Source organism: Trachinotus anak, unplaced genomic scaffold (assembly GCF_046630095.1).
Source record: "Trachinotus anak isolate AG129_WGS33_773 ecotype Australia unplaced genomic scaffold, CSIRO_AGI_Tana_v1 ptg000026l, whole genome shotgun sequence".
Classification (NCBI taxonomy): domain Eukaryota; kingdom Metazoa; phylum Chordata; class Actinopteri; order Carangiformes; family Carangidae; genus Trachinotus; species Trachinotus anak.
In genome coordinates, this window is record NW_027273877.1 from 4,055,494 (window position 1) to 4,071,233 (window position 15,740).

Genomic DNA, 15,740 nt, shown 5'->3' on the forward strand with positions numbered 1-15,740 from the left:
AAAGGACAGTTGATCATGAAGTACCCTCTTTATTTTAATTACATGCCTTTTTCATGCACTTTTTTTTTTTTTAGTACACCACTATTTCCACAGAAGTATATCTTTGAATTAGCACTGTAAGTATTACAAGCTGTGCAGGGGTTTTCCATCTGATAAGCTTCTAAACACATTAATCTGTTGCCCCAGCTGGACTTTCTGGATTGTATTTAATTGTCTCACCAGTACCTTAAACAACACACCCCCACAGAAGCAGACCCAGGGCAGCATGCATGATTTGACTGGCATTAAATCACATCTTTTATCTACTTGCGTTAATTATTTAGAAGCCCTATGATGCAAAATCGAGGTCTAAATAGAGGCCAATAAAAGTCATAGATTATTAATGAGACTTTAATTTAAATGACTTCCACTTCCAGTGTTATGGCAGAACTGAAGTTGAGAGAGTTGTGAAATGTCCGTAGGTAGGTGTTCCAGCAGACTCATCCCCCACCTGGTCCCGCACCGCCGTAATGAGACACCCAGTGAGTAGAAAAGGAGAGAGAAAGTGGCGAGCAATCTTCCACTGAGCCAAAGATCTCAGCAGCACCCTGAGAGGCTTCACTCGTCTATGCTTATTAATCCTGAGAATGAAATGAGGTTAACAGCGCTGAGTGGTTCAGAAACAGCCATCAGCACTATGGTGTGATTTCTGATCCGCGGATAGAGGAGGCTCTCGAGTTTTTCGAGATTCTGACGGGCGAAATGAGGGAAGATTTGTGAAGCGAGATATCCACGACTTTAAAAAGAAGTGACATGTATTCTTATAAAATGACTGACAGCGACAGATAACAAGATGAGGTTTAAGTGGATGGAGATACTGATTGATCAAGATGGGATTTTCTTTTTCCAAAGTTTTGGGTGTCAATTCCCCTGAAACTGGACAAAGTCCATCTAATGAAGGATCTGTTGTCTACTTAATTTTCATTTTCTATACTTCTATTATTGGGGTGAAAGAACAAATTACAGAGAGTACAATAACAATCTCCAAACCTTCAATCATCAACCTATTCATTAGTCAAGGTCAGAGCCAATCGAGAGGTAAGGAAATTAAAAAATGAAGGACATGAATTAGGGGAGTATTTTTTTAACCAGTCATCAGCTGATAAAACCAGATAACACTAAATAAGAACTCCAGTTTCTAATTCAAGACAATGTAGTAATTAACCACTTTATCAAGCCAAACATTACACGTGCATGTCATCTTTATACTTAAAAATGTAAGAATATTATTATTTAAACTATTTTAAACATTTATTCCAGATGCTACGTAGTTTACTAAATGTGTCAGCCTGTATTTTACTTTTTAATGTGCTTCTCATCCTGCGCTCTATAATTGTCTCTGTTAATCCAATCTACTTCTCAGCGTTTTGTGTAAAATCCATATTCAAAGTGTCAGAGTATGTTTCATGCTTTATTTTTATGCTCAAGTGCTTCTTGGTTATTTGTTTTATGTCTCTTAATGCATTACATTTAATGGAATTTTACTCATATGGGTGTGCCACAAACACTGCAGGAATTATTGCTTTAGTAATTTGCATTTCATCCTCCTTTGATTTTTATCTGCAAGATGGAAATGAAGGCCTATAATTTCATCTCATACATCCTGACTGTATAGTAGGGATTATATGTTGCAGAGGGAATCTGTAATATGATATCTGTTGTTGTCTGCCATGAAACCCGGGATATTTATCTTTAAAGGTGCTATAGTAAAAGAAAAATTATATTGACAAAGGATCAAATAACTATATGTATGTGAAAGATATTGCTTGTGGTGATTTGATAGAGAATTATCACCCCTCTCTCCCATAACCCTCAGCTCTACAGTGCGTTTTAGCGTCTTTCAGCTCGTTCTGTTGGTTTTATAACCCTCACTCCTAATGAACCTCATTTCCAGCAGCAGCAGACGGTTGGTTTTAGCATACAAGTTAAAAAAAGATAACCCACTCCACACTCACTACCCAGCGCCCAAACAGTAGAAAAACAGAAAGGTTAGCGAATGGCTGCTGAACATGGTGCAGCATTTAGCAGCTAAAAAGCCAAATATTTCCCTCAGGAGTTGGTGGAGGTCAAAACACAGCTTTAATTCATGAGCATCCACAAACAAAATCTATATCAGCTGGAAGTGTAAATATTTAACTGTATGTTTGCATGTTTGAGTTTCTGTCCTTGGAGCTCTTTGATTAGCCACGATGGCTATCATTGCACATGCTCCCCAACCTGTTCCTTCCTTCCTTCCTTTTGCTTTCCACTAAACAGCACCTAGAACAACACAAGGAATTGGTTCATTGTGTTGAAACATTAGGTAGAATTAGGTAGAATAATAATAATGCAGTGGATTATTACTTGAAAACTGACCCTCGTTAGGGAGAGCTGTTTCAAGAATGGTAATAAAAACACTGGAACCGTGGATGAAGTTATTAAACATTAATTATGGATCCCGTCATCCTCTTGAATGTAGAGGTGGTTCTGCAGCCCAGGACAGAATATGTTTCATTCTGGAAAATGTTCAAGGGCCACTCAGAAGTCTTTTATAGGCTGGAAGTGGCCCCTGAGTGGGACTTTGAGTGCCACTGATCTACAGTACCATGTGTCAGCAAGACCATCTGAGCATGTAATTAACTGGAGGAGTTGGCGCCTCTCGCTCGTCGCCATGGCAAGAGTACAAAACTTTTCTTCAGTGCATGTTTGCATGGTGATAAGGAATATTTTATTGAAGGTGTGATATGGCCTTACCCCACAGAGGATGGAGGTAGTCTTTGCTTAAATCAGAATCACACATAACGAATGCAGGCCAGCGCGCTGCCAGTGCTGCAGGCGAGATTGCTTACGCTCCCTTCAGTGTCTGAACTCATCCAGGAACACATAAGTGAAATAGGGGTCATCACACTCCTCTGTAGTCACACAAAGTTCTCACTGTGTGTGTGTGTGTGTGTGTGTGTTTGTGCGAGTGGGCATGTGTGAGTGAAGGACGGCGAGTGAATGAAAATGCGAGGCAGCAAATCTCTGAGCAAATCCTTTGCCTTCTATTTATATATTCTTTTGAAAATCCTCTCTCGTCCACTTTCATGGTTGATGCGGCCTAGAAACATAGCACTGTTGCAGTTCTGCTCACTCAACTGCTCTATACTATTTTTATGGACAACAACAATAACGAACCAACCTGGCCAACGACCATTAACAAGCAAAAGGCACACATGTTTTTGTGCTACGTCCCCTGCAGCACTTGATGAAAGGTGCTGCTGCTTAGAAACACTGCAACAAGCAGACAGTGATATTTGTTACCTGAATGACGCCTCTGGGCTTCGATATAGTGGCCGAGAAATATGAGCGTCCAGGTTTCTGCCCCATTGGCTAAGAGGAACATTTCCCCGCAGTCTCACGATTAGTTTGCCAACCTCTACACCCACCCACCTCCTCGAGATGTGATTCTTCCCTACAGCTGTTTGTCATGGCCGTGTAAAATATTGCCCCCCCCAGCTGCACGCCGCTGCTCTAAAATGCACAACACGGCGAGTTTGTCAGTTCAGGAAACATGCTTTATGCGTCGACCAGCTCAGCCGCTGAGCGCTACGACACCTTAAGCCAACCCTGCCTGCCCACGCCGAACAATGGTAGCTTCTCCCAAATCAGGTCGTAGCATTTGCATAGAAATTGGTTCTAGATCAGGAGATGGGCCCTCGAAAGCTCCCTCTCCTTCTTCCCTCCCCTCTGTGTCAAACACACACACACACACACACACAAATAAACAGTCATATAGAGAGTCTCCTCCTTTAAGGCCCAATCACTCCGGATCAATGAGCACTCCTCAAGGAAGTCAAAGCAGAGGACATGATGAGAAGTAGATCTGAGGCGACGCTTCATGTTTACCAAAAGGGTGAGTGGCAACGGGAGAAAGAAATTCTCAGTGCAACATTCTCTTTTAAGACGTCCGTCATTTACATGCCTTTGGTCCTCCCAGCTCCATTCCCGGATGTTTCATATTCATATGTTGATTATATAAAGAGGGCCGATGAGATTACCAGTCTTTAACAGCAAATGTGCTCGGCGTTTCTGCTTTGTTTGGAGAGCAAACAGAGGAGACCCACCGGGCAGAAAGGGGAGGAAGAAGGGTCGCGTGTGCTTAGCAACGGCTCCTCCAGAAGTCACTGCCTTTTAAAACAATCCACATGAGCTTCTCTTGATCTGGCGCCACTCTCAGAGCGTTACAGATCTGCCACAGTGACAGTATGAGGCACGGAAACTAGTTGTTCAGTGTTATGAAAGATCGTAAGTGCTTGGTGGTCCAACTGTACCTGCAGGTGGGTTTCAGTGGGATTTTCCGGGTCAAGAGTCCACCATCACTGCCAAACTCTCACAGCCAAGGCAGATAAAACGGGAGACTGTTGCGCCGTCCTTCATAAACCTCTTTGATGCTGCCTTGAACTTTTACCAATTCTTCCCAGATAGTGAAAAAGGTTTTTGTGTTTTGGTTTTTTTTTTTAGGGGGAGGAAAGCTGATAAATGTCAGAGGTTGATAGCTTAACTGCAAACCGAGCGCCAGGGGTCTGGAGAAACGATGCAGAGAAAATGGCATTCTGTTGTGGAGACACTCAGCAACAGTGACAGCTACCACAGCGAGCATCATGAGCTAATGCCAGGCTGCCTGACGCAGGTGTCTGAACCTAAAGAGCACCTTTCAGTCACATCTGCCATATCGGCGTGTGAGGCAGCTCGGACACGTCGGATTTGAAGCAGGGCTCCAAGTTAACAGGGAGAAAGTTTTCTGCTCGCTTTGTGAATGTCACATGTGTGATTCGGAGTGTCAGTACGACTATTTTAGGCCGACATCTTCAGAGAAGAACTCATCACCTCGGCGCTGTGATATATGAGTACGGAGCAGAAATTGTCTCGGTGTCTGAGAAACCTGACAAATGTCTCACGGAGAGGAAAATCAGCCAGCTCGAGCAACTTTACGGAACATTATCTGCCAAGGACAGTTTGTTTTTGCGGTTAGGTGATGATGTATAGCATTTCACAGCTTGCTTAGACGTGTGTTTCTTCAGTCGTCAGACGAGGTGGGAGTTGAATCTGATCCTGGGTAGACGTGATAATGGGCAATAAAGCCTTTTTTTCCAACAGTACAACACAACCGCTTCTTATCAGACGCTCATAAATAATGACTTCACTCTGCTTTTATTCATGTACCGCATGTGATACGTGATGTAGTAGCTTACAGTAATAAAACATGTCACACCTTCCGTAGTGAATTGTTCCCCAGAAGCATTTCTTGAAGATGTAAGTGAAAGTGGCATATGATTTGATTTGTATTCATGAATGAGCCGTGCAGCTGGTACAGAGCTCTTGTCAAGCTGTAACAATTCAGAAGTGTTTGACTGGACAACAGGAGCTTTGAGACAACGTGTAGGTCGTTGAAATTTGAAGCCTTGTTTATCCCCACTGGGTACACATAAAATATTATGATGAAGACATCATCCAAAAGCTGGTAAACAAACAATATTCTCTCCAACTGCTGCAAGTTCTTACCTCAAAATTCTCCTGTAGTTCAACAAAAATATATAATTGCACTAAATGTCGAACTTGAGTGATTACCAGTGTGAAGGTGATAGAGCTCAGGTCATAGCAACCTTCGCACTGAAATGTTTCACTGTTGGAGCCTCTGCTATCCTTCATAGCTGAGGTACCCAAGGTCTTATAGAGGAGGAGGTAGAAGCTTAGAAACTTAGAAAATATTGTTCAAATCTTGTTATGGTCGAGGATCAGCTAAATAGGGAAAAGGCTCTTGTAATATTAATGAAGAACATGATTTTCATGTGCAGTAGCATCTTTGCACACAAGTGTTTAGAATTGGATTAGAATTTAACCTTATGTGGGAAAATGTGTGGTACAATGTGTGAGAACTGGAAATATATACCCATCTTCAGAAAATGGTGTGGCACTGCTATGGTTCACTTGCTGTCATTGTATTGCTCATCACTTCCATTCACAAGCTCTGTGTGTGTGTGTGTGTGTGTGTTATTATGGCAAAACGTGGTCCTGGAGACACTTACTGTAGCAGCAACTCCCACTAAGGTGGTTTTGGAGGGTGCTTATGAATAGATTTTGTGACTGCAACACCGTCACAGTCGTGCGAGTCACAGTCGCAAAACTGTGCAGGTATGTAGTTGAGATCCAAATAAAGGCGATCACAGCATGGTCTCTAGTTAAATTTGATTTTAGATGTCAGTGAAAAGAGGCTGACACACAGCATGCTGACTCCAGCTGCTCCACCTGATTCAACACAGTATAATAGGTTCCTAAATAAAAGAACAGTCAAAGGAAATCTTTTATTTGCCATTGAGAGGACAATTTGTGCTATGCAGTATTCACTCGGGAGAACTGAAGGGGTTTTGAATAAACCATTAAAAAAAATTAGTTTTTTTTGACAACTGAGCCTGGCAGGTGTAGGATCATGTCTCAGGTTCCAGCTATGTTTCCCTCTATAATTTTGCCCCCACAGAGCTGTCCAATGCTGTGTCCTCACAGAGACTAAATGTTCGTTTAGATTATTTATTCACGTACCTTTTGAAATCCGGAGATCTTTTCCAGTAGGAAATAAGGGTAATTGCTGGACAGGTTGGCGCTCCTGTGCTGTAATGGCATATATAAAGATAAGTTAACAGCAGGAAATGTTTTACAGCCAGTTGGAGTGAAGAATATAAAAGTACAAATCTCACAGACCTCATGGCTTTGTATGAACCCTTAAATTTAATAGCATATGCAAAAAAAAAAAAAAGAAAAAAAGTGCCAGGTGACTTCTGTCCAGAATGGATAGCTTCCAGCACTCGAAAGAAATTCATCTCCTGCTCCTCTGCAAACGAGCCAGGATGTTAACACTGTTGACATTAGCGGTGTAGGCGTAGCAGGCAGTCGAGGGGACAGCCGAGTGTGTGCTGAAGTCCCTCCGGCGGTATCCAGCGTTTGTCTCTGTGACCCAGGACTACCTGCTGACAAAAGTGCGACCTCATTTCAATGCTAATGTGCTGTTATGGGTCTTTTCAAAGCGTTGCTGCTATTTATTATGATTCAGCTCACCTGAGAGGCGACGGTTAATCCTGTAGATCCCTGCAGAGCCTCCGTGCACCAAGAGGTCACAGAGATAGTGTTTAAATAGACTCTGCCTCCTACATTATTCCAAGGGGACGACTAAGTCTGTACACAGCTAACGGATTTTCTCCCTTTTTGCCTGCACATCTGGTATGTGGCGGCAAGGTAAAGATCACAGGATTAACTAAGGTGCTGTTTTCATATTACAAGACCTCCTCTGATTGTGGTTTCCTCTGTTTTTTTTTTTGGGATGGTATGTTTAAGGCTTAACATATGACCTGGAGGCTTGTGAGGAGCCATCACCATCAATGACACTTTCTCAGCAGGTTTTGAATGGAAGACAACAACGTAAAATGTATGGACACTGTGTAATAGAAGAAAAACAATCTCAAAAGGCCTCCAGCTGTTCACTGTAATGGATATTAAGATGTTGGAAAACACATAGCTATATATATATATATATATATATATATATATAATATGCCAACATGCACTAGGATCAAATATCAGAGCAGAGTAAAGCAACTGACCACACTTCAGATGGTGCTGAAACTAAGACAGATTCCAAGTTGGTGTTTTCATTTACGCCCTCATCCACCAGGAGATGATCCGTCTCCGCACGATTAACCCCACACGTCCCCTGAAAGCAGCCGTGTCCTGTTCCAGCCAAATGTCCCCTGGAGCACCTGAAGCCTCAGCAGCCATAACTCCAGTATTTTACATACTTTCTGTGATTGTTGGTCCCCTTTTAATTTGTATTTGGAAAATAAAAATACATTTTTTTTCCTTTTTTCTCATTGGTCACTAATGTTTTTTATTTATTCATCTCTTCCTCATTTGCTTCTATACTTTGTGGCCTGGGAATGATATATAATAATGACAGTAATAATAAAAATTAAAGAAATGTTTTGCTGAGATGTTTGTATCTTACAAGCATATTGAAATCAGCTTATTATTGATTCATGTGGTTACATACATTGTGGCTACAGTTGAAAACGGTAACATTCGTTGCTCCTGCGTCACACATTTGTTGTGTGTTCATAAAAGCAAAGTCAATAACCATTGAAATGCATCATTAAATATGAATTTCATGTCAATTGTCAGTGGGTATAGGTGTCTATTCTATATACTGTACATTCATAAATGAATTTCATGGTTCAGAGACATGAAATTGAACTATGAGAAAGATGGGGGATGAGAGAAAAGAGCCAATGGCAGCAATACCCCCTCCTCCATGACTTGTTTCTGTTCCTCCTCCTCTATTTCTTTTGTTTCACTCTGTATAAAAGCATCTGCCAAATGACTAAATGTAAAAGCAAAGGTGGTAACACAAATCCTTTTTTTAAATCATTTTGTCTGTTATCAACAGCAGAGTCCACTGTCTCCACCTCCTCTCCCAGAGCGGAAATGGTCCTCCTAAAGTCCACAACCATCTCCTTGGTCTTTGTCACATCCAAGAGCACATGGTTGTTCCCACACCACGACACAAAGTGGCCCAGCATGTCTCTGTACTCTGCCTCCTGTCCACCGCCGACACATCTCACAGTGCAGAGTCATGTGAAAACTTCTGCAGATGACAGGACTCAGAAATTCAGAGGTGTGCAGGTTGAAGATGAAAGGTGAGAGGACAGTTCCTGCAGCTGCACTAACTGTGGTCCATCTGTCAGGCAGTCAGTAATTCAGGAGGTTGTTGGAGCGTCTACCTGCACTTTCTCAGCCGCACGGGCTGGATTGTAAGTTTAAAGTTTTCATAGACACTGACTATGTCGAGGTTTTTTTTTTTCGAAGCGATCTCAACCTGTCTCCTCTCAAACACACATCACGCATCAGTAAGTGATCGTGTCGGTAGATGGGTTTCCATCCAGCTGGAATTTTGAAAGAAAAGTTTTGCTTGGCTCAAGTGGAAAAGATGGTGTACCGATGAAAACAACATGCAACAAAGTGTAATCAGCAGTATTAATGAATTAATCATGACATTCATGAGGTATTTAACTTAAAATGTTGATGCAAAGCATAGAAACTTGCATTTTCTTTTGCAGATTTTAATTGAAACTCACAATATTAAATAATGTTTTCTCAAAATTTGCAATATTTTTGGATGGAAATGTTGCTTCTGCCAGTGACTCCACAGTTCAGTCAGTCATGCTCTGTTTTACATGTCTGTAGATTCCAAATAACAAAATAATGTCCCTGGATGTTTTTTTGAAAAGAACCATGTAATTTGGTTAAAACAGAGGGTTATCATTTGGTACAGATGCTAAGCTAATGCAACCTTGAGACTTTTAGTTAGATAATAGCAAGTGAGCTGAGCTGAACATGAAACATACAATTCAGAATATATATATATATATATATATATATATATATATATATATATATATATATATATATATATATATATATATATATAATAAAAATGAATGATGAGTAATGGAGTTTAATTGAGGAAGCTTCTTTGATGAAATTTCTATGGAAACCAATGAATGAACAGGAAAAGCTCCCATGATTCTGATTTATTCCAAGATGGTTGTCCCTGTTTCTTGCATCACACCATTTAATTAGCCTGAATTAGCTACTTTAGCTTCAGAATTGTTATCACACCCCCAATTTGAAACAACGTTCGTGCCCACGGTATTTACATTATTCATTTTTCTTTCAGAAGACAAAATTTTGTTTCTGAAAGGGCAAATTTGTATATTTGTTGACAAGGATGATGACTAATAGTTTGGCCTTGTGATGGATTCGTAGTAAGAAACCCACCCCCCTACAGTGCTTTTTTTTTGTCAGCTTCTCCCCATCTGCAAATGGCAAGAGGTGATGCGGAGGTGAAGGCTGCCTGTGAGAGGGATGAAAGAAAATGAGACAGCCTCTCTGTTTCTATCTTTCATCCCAAGCATGTGAAGACTTTCCCCCTCCTGCCTCATCTCTTGGTTGACATGCTTCATATAATCTGCTGGACCACGTTCGGAGAGCCCAGTCAGTTTTAATCACGCTCTGCTTGTAGTGCTTCCAGCGGCCATCACTGTAACTGCGGAAAAACCAGGGGAACGTGGAGGAGAGAGGAATACCAACTAGGATTGATGGTCATAACTACAGGCACTGACAACTGGTCCTAGATCAGTAGAGATGAAGTTACTGTACGGGGAGATCAAGAGGGAGACTTTCCTTATCAACCAAAACTCTTTAATCAATCTTCTGTAGTTTTATTAAATTGAGTTAATCTCAGGTCTTGCTTCTTATACCTCTTTTCCTCCACCAGGTGGCGTTATGTAGGAGCACCATATCAATACTGGGTATTTTACTGGCTTCAGATCTGGTGACTGGGGAGGCCACTGAGGTTCACTGTCACATTCATGGAACTAATTCAAGAGATTCAAGATTTTTGCTCTGTGACATGGTGCATCATCGTGCTGGAAGTAGCCATTAGAAGATGGTAAACTGTGGCCATAAATGCATGCAAACAACACTCATTCAAGTCATGTTTCCAGTCTTCAAATGTCCAGTGTTGGTGAGCCTGTGTCCACTGCAGCCTCAGATGTTTGTGCTGGCTGACAGGAGTGGAGCCCGACGTGGTCCCATCCTCCTCAAGGTTTAACATCAGTGTATTCTGATGCTCCTCTGCTCACCACACTTGTAAAGAGGGCTTATCTGAGGCACTGTAGCCTTTCCTGGCCATTCTCCTCTGACCTCTTTTATCTACACGGTGTTTTCATCCACAGAGCTGCTGCTCACTAGATGTTTTTTTTTTTTTGGTTTTGGCTCCAAAAACTAAAAAATATCCTGATTAAAAAAACTCTATAAACTGTTAAAAATCCCAGGAGAAGAGCAGTTTCAGACATACTAAAACCAACAATCACACCACAGTCGTTTTGGTGTTTGACGTGAGCATTAACTGAACCTCCTGACCTGTATCTTCATGATTTTAGACGTTGCACTGCTGCCATTTGATTGGCTAAGTGGTCTTAGTACAGACTGTTAGTGAATTTCATTTGTGCCACATCAAACCAGGTTAAAAAAAAAAATAAAAACAAATTTTGCAAAATTTACTACAAAGACATACAAGACTACCTGCTCTAAACTTAATTTGAAAAAAATCAAACGTGACATCCTGATTATAGCGACCCTGGTACAAGGTTTCATGGAGAGCTCGCAGGCCTCAGGATAAGCAAAGAGTCCAGGTTCTGTGTGTGTTTCACCCCGATGCCCCCTCCTCATGTGATAACTGCAGGACACAAAGCAGGAGGCGGCCATCGGTGACGCTCGCCTCAGGCTGTTTCACAAAGCATCAACCTCAGTGACACCACACATCAGCTGTGTTCCCACATATGCTGCTCCGCTCCCTGCTGCATTCCAGTGTAGCAACACTGACATCTCTTGGCTTGGTGAAAAACTGTCACGCAGATATATTCTGTGTGAGTCTTGTGAGCGAAGTATCAAGTAAAACACCTGATATGGAAAAACAAAAAGCAGACTTCCACTTCCATGTTTTGGGGACAATTTGGGCCTGCAGCAGTCAAAAGAGAATACTTAGTTGCTCTCTATACATAAGATAAGATGTACCTTTACTGATCCCCTGTAGAGGAAATTCAGATATGACACAGCAGCACAAAAGAGTAACAGCAAATGTAATAAGAAATAAATTAAAAATAGAAACAGAATCTTAAATGGAAATACCAGATACATTTTCTTCATTCAATTACTTTAAAATACACCGTCCCACCCATGGGACGCCTTGGCCTGAATAGCGCTACTTTAGGTGTATAAATAACTCTCCTGAGTATCTGTGCAAAGCATTTTAACATCCATATCACTGCAACAGCTGTTGATACAGAATTGGTTCAGAGTGTTTTCCACACAAAAGGTACAGCTACATGCCCCATATTTCCCCTTTTTAATGCCAAAACGAATAGATGAGGTAAAAAAAAAAAAAAGTAACATCTGTACCATGTTGGTGTAACTCACTCCGACTTTATGGGTGTAAAATAGTTAGTTTTCAAAGGAGACCGCAGTTATGACTGTAATCAGAAGGGATGAGGAATGGGAACAACTGTGTTTTGGGTACTTTTTGAAGGGGGTGTCTGTAAGTGGTTAACCACTCATGTATCAGCATGTGGAGGCTCTGGAATATAGAAAATAGGGCACTTATCCACTTGTTAGAAAGTTTGAAATGATGTATTTTATATATATATATAAATATATATATATATATATATATAAATATATATATATATATATAATAGGGGATAATTCTGTGCTCATGCCCAGTAGGACATTTGCATTTTTGGACACAGTGTCCTGCAGGTGTTTGACCTGTAGATCTGAATGAACTGCTCCGCGGCTGAAGATCTTCTCCCTCCTGTCGTGACTCTACGCGACCAGCAGAGGCGCTACCTGTCACTTTCCCTTCTTGTCCCACCTGTAAAGAAAGCACCGAAACTAAACCACGTGTAGTTTGCGCATGCGCACTCGCGTTGTTGTCTTCGGCCGGCTACTCCTGTCACTTTGGGGGGATGATGAGAGAGCACGGAGACAGTGATCATTATTCATTACTCTGCACTTGCACACATGAAAGTGAAAGTAGAGACTGAGCAGGATTTTCAGTGTCAATGGGAACAAGCTGTAAAGATTTCAGAGATAGATAGATTTATTTATCAAGACACTGACTTGTTGTGAACCATCTGACTGGTAAATTGAACTCATTGAATCGTTTTTGCACATGAATTGAATGCAACACATGTGACTACCCTGTGAAACCCTGTCTTTCCAGGTGAGGCCCTCAGATGGAGGCAGTGTGTGAGCAGGTCCATGGGGCTGGTGATAATAATGATGATGATGAGGAGGAGGAGGAAGGAGCCGGTGAGGCCATGCTGTGGTCCATCCAGGAGGCTCTGGAGAGGCAGACCCTGCAGATCGGAGCGTCAGCCTGCGGGGCTACAGCGGTGGTGGATGTGCTGAAGGCCCTCGGCGTGGATGTGGCCCCTGAGGAAGCTGATCGCTGTGTCCAAACTCGCCTGAGGAGGAATGAGTCTCCTCTGCCGGACTATCTGCTGTCCCGGAGTGAAGCCGGTAAATGTCCTGATGCACAGGTGATACACAGGCGCCACCTGAGGGTGTTATTTATCACTGAGCATGACTTCCCCTCTGTGCTATGAATCTGAAATAATAATTTTCAGCAAGTGATCACTCATTTATAAGCCGTGTATCATTTTTCATAAAAGTATGCATTCCTAATATCTTTTAAATCTGTTTTATGAGTAAAATGAGGGCCTGAAAATTACCATTTGAATTCTTTTATTGTGAATATTTTACTGCGAAAAGTTGGAACAGTTTTAAAATGAACAAACGGTAAAGTTGAATCATGTTTGAAGCAGGATGTATTATTGCAATATTCTTAACCATTAATTCATCACATTTACCTCTAAACAATAAGCAGCAGCAGCAACATCTCAGTGGACATCATTAACTGTCAGGAAGTTAATCGGTGACTTCTTTTACAGCGCCGTGCGTCACAATAAAAGCTCCAAATGGAAGCGACATAAACGCAGGGAAATGAGGCGACTTTTTCTTCATATTAATGTGGCTTTTATTTTCTGCTTCTTTAATTTATGTCACTAAATTGGCAGATATTACACTCTTAACACTTGGCTTGAGCTCTAACTCCAGCAGACTGCTCTGTGACATTTCAGGTAATGAAATATTAACACATAAATGATGACTTTGTATAGGTGCATATCTTAACTCGGCTCCACAGGCAGTAATATTTCAGGTGTCACAGATGCTATAACTCCCCCCCGCTGAATGAGGCTGTGCAGCGTCTTGAACCCATAAGCGCTGCTTCCTGCCAGCGTGACAGCTGGTTGCACTGCCAACCAGGCAAATTCAAAAGTACCCTCTTGAATTAGACAAAGAGTTTTATGTCTCTCAGAGGAGAGAGTGTAATTGACTTTTTCAGCTCTGTTACACAGTTTTTACATTGACATTTCTGGCGTTTAGCTCAAGCTGTCGTCCCTTATTTGAAGCACTAAGTTGAAAAGAAACACATGTATATTAACTGAACTGAAACGTAAAAAAGTATGATATCATAGACAGGCCCTGTAACTTCTATCAAGATCCTACAGGTGATGGAAAAAGTTAAATAAACGCCACATCTCCTTCTAGGTGCGACTCACGCTCAGCTCATAGCAGGAGCGGAGGAGGCCAGTGACGGGAAGGTGATGGGTCGCTTCTTCCACCTCCATCCTCCCCGGCGGGTGAAGCTGCTCGCCTGGCTCGCACGCTGGATTCGAAAAGGTGCTGTTCCCGTGGCGACCATGAACATGCAGCTGGCTGTACCCGAGGGAGAGGAGGTGCCCGACGCCTGGCACCACCAGCTTATATTCGGGGTCGCACCTAACGCCGTTTTCATGACCAATCCTTTAGATGTAGGTGAGTAACGAGAGGAAAGCCACTCTGAGTGCTCTGATGTTGATGTGTGATCATTTCCTGTTTAAATTCCTTCCAGTAAGCGAGGGAGAGGTGCACAAGCGGCTCTGCAGCGAATCTGTGCTGCTGATTCGCCGAGAAGACGTCCTGCAGCGACTAACCTCTGATTCCTGTCTGTCCAGCCTCTCAGACAGTCAGTCTGACCCACGATGGAAAGCCCTGGATGTTGAAGGTAAATCATGTACTTATGGCTTTATTTGTGTCATTTCTTTATCTGGTCAAAATATTTTACATGTTTTCCTCCTCATCTTCATCCCATTAGGTCAGGTGAAACAGATGACCTCAGAGGAACAGGAACAAGAGCAACCCAAGTCAACGCACATCACCATCCCTGCAGCGTACAGTTCAGGCATCACGTTCTTCGCCCTGCGAGACTCAGGCGTAGGACAGGAACTCCTCAGCGCGCCTGAACTCCCTTTGTTGTGACGGAACTGGCGCGCATGGACTCAAGACTTGAAGCTGTGACTCTTTTATTGCAATCTGAGAAATAAAACTGATAATATGACATTTCGTTGAGCACAAACCAACAGACCCACAGTCATCCATGAGTATTTCTATCACTGATGCCTGTTTCCATACTTGCATGAAGGTTTAGGGAGCTCTTGAATCGTTTAAGGTGTTAACTAGGTTGGTTCTACGATGAGCTCTTATATCTGAGCGTTATCATTTTACAATAACTGTTTTAATTGCCTGTAAGTCGCTGTCTGTCATTGCTGCCTATCTTGACCAGAACACTCTTGAAAAAGATATTTTTAATCTCAATAGCTTTCTCAAAATAAAAGATAAAAAAAAGCTTTTGTCCAATGCACTGTGTTGTTTTTTTGTATACTTGAGTGTTTTCATGTTGCAGCTGGAGTTACAAGTTACTTTTCAGATTTGAATTACATGTATCATCAGCTTATAAAATTCATGATTAAAGAGTAAAGCAGTGGTTCACAACCTTTTTCGTCTTGTTACCCCTTTAAGCAGTTCCACCACAGAACTAATCTTCTCATTTGGTTTTATTTAAATAATGATTTGAGGCTGAAAGAGGTAAATGTGTGTAGCAGAACGTTTTTCTCCTCTTTTCTGCTCCATTCTTCATCTCACAACCTGTCAGATTTATCTCGTGACCCTTATTTGGCTCAACCCCTTGA

General features: G+C 41.8%; 1 protein-coding gene across 7 annotated transcripts in view; it reads left to right on the forward strand.

Moving 5' to 3' along the window:
- The window catches only part of LOC139609507 (uncharacterized), a 61,748-nt gene extending 46,350 nt beyond the window's left edge, over window positions 1-15,398 (forward strand). For 4 of the 7 annotated variants that reach the window (XM_071464203.1, XM_071464206.1, XM_071464205.1 and 1 more), the window contains 5 exons: window positions 8,492-8,741; window positions 12,890-13,188; window positions 14,281-14,547; window positions 14,624-14,776; window positions 14,867-15,398. In XM_071464203.1, the coding sequence (XP_071320304.1) occupies window positions 12,903-13,188; window positions 14,281-14,547; window positions 14,624-14,776; window positions 14,867-15,030 (870 nt within the window). In that variant the 5' untranslated portion in view covers window positions 8,492-8,741; window positions 12,890-12,902 and the 3' untranslated portion in view covers window positions 15,031-15,398. Of the gene's footprint in view, window positions 1-8,491; window positions 8,742-12,583; window positions 12,808-12,889; window positions 13,189-14,280; window positions 14,548-14,623; window positions 14,777-14,866 lie in introns of those variants that run through there. The other 3 variants (XM_071464204.1, XM_071464207.1, XM_071464202.1) reach the window with 2 other exon arrangements.
- The last annotated feature ends 342 nt before the right edge of the window (window positions 15,399-15,740 follow it).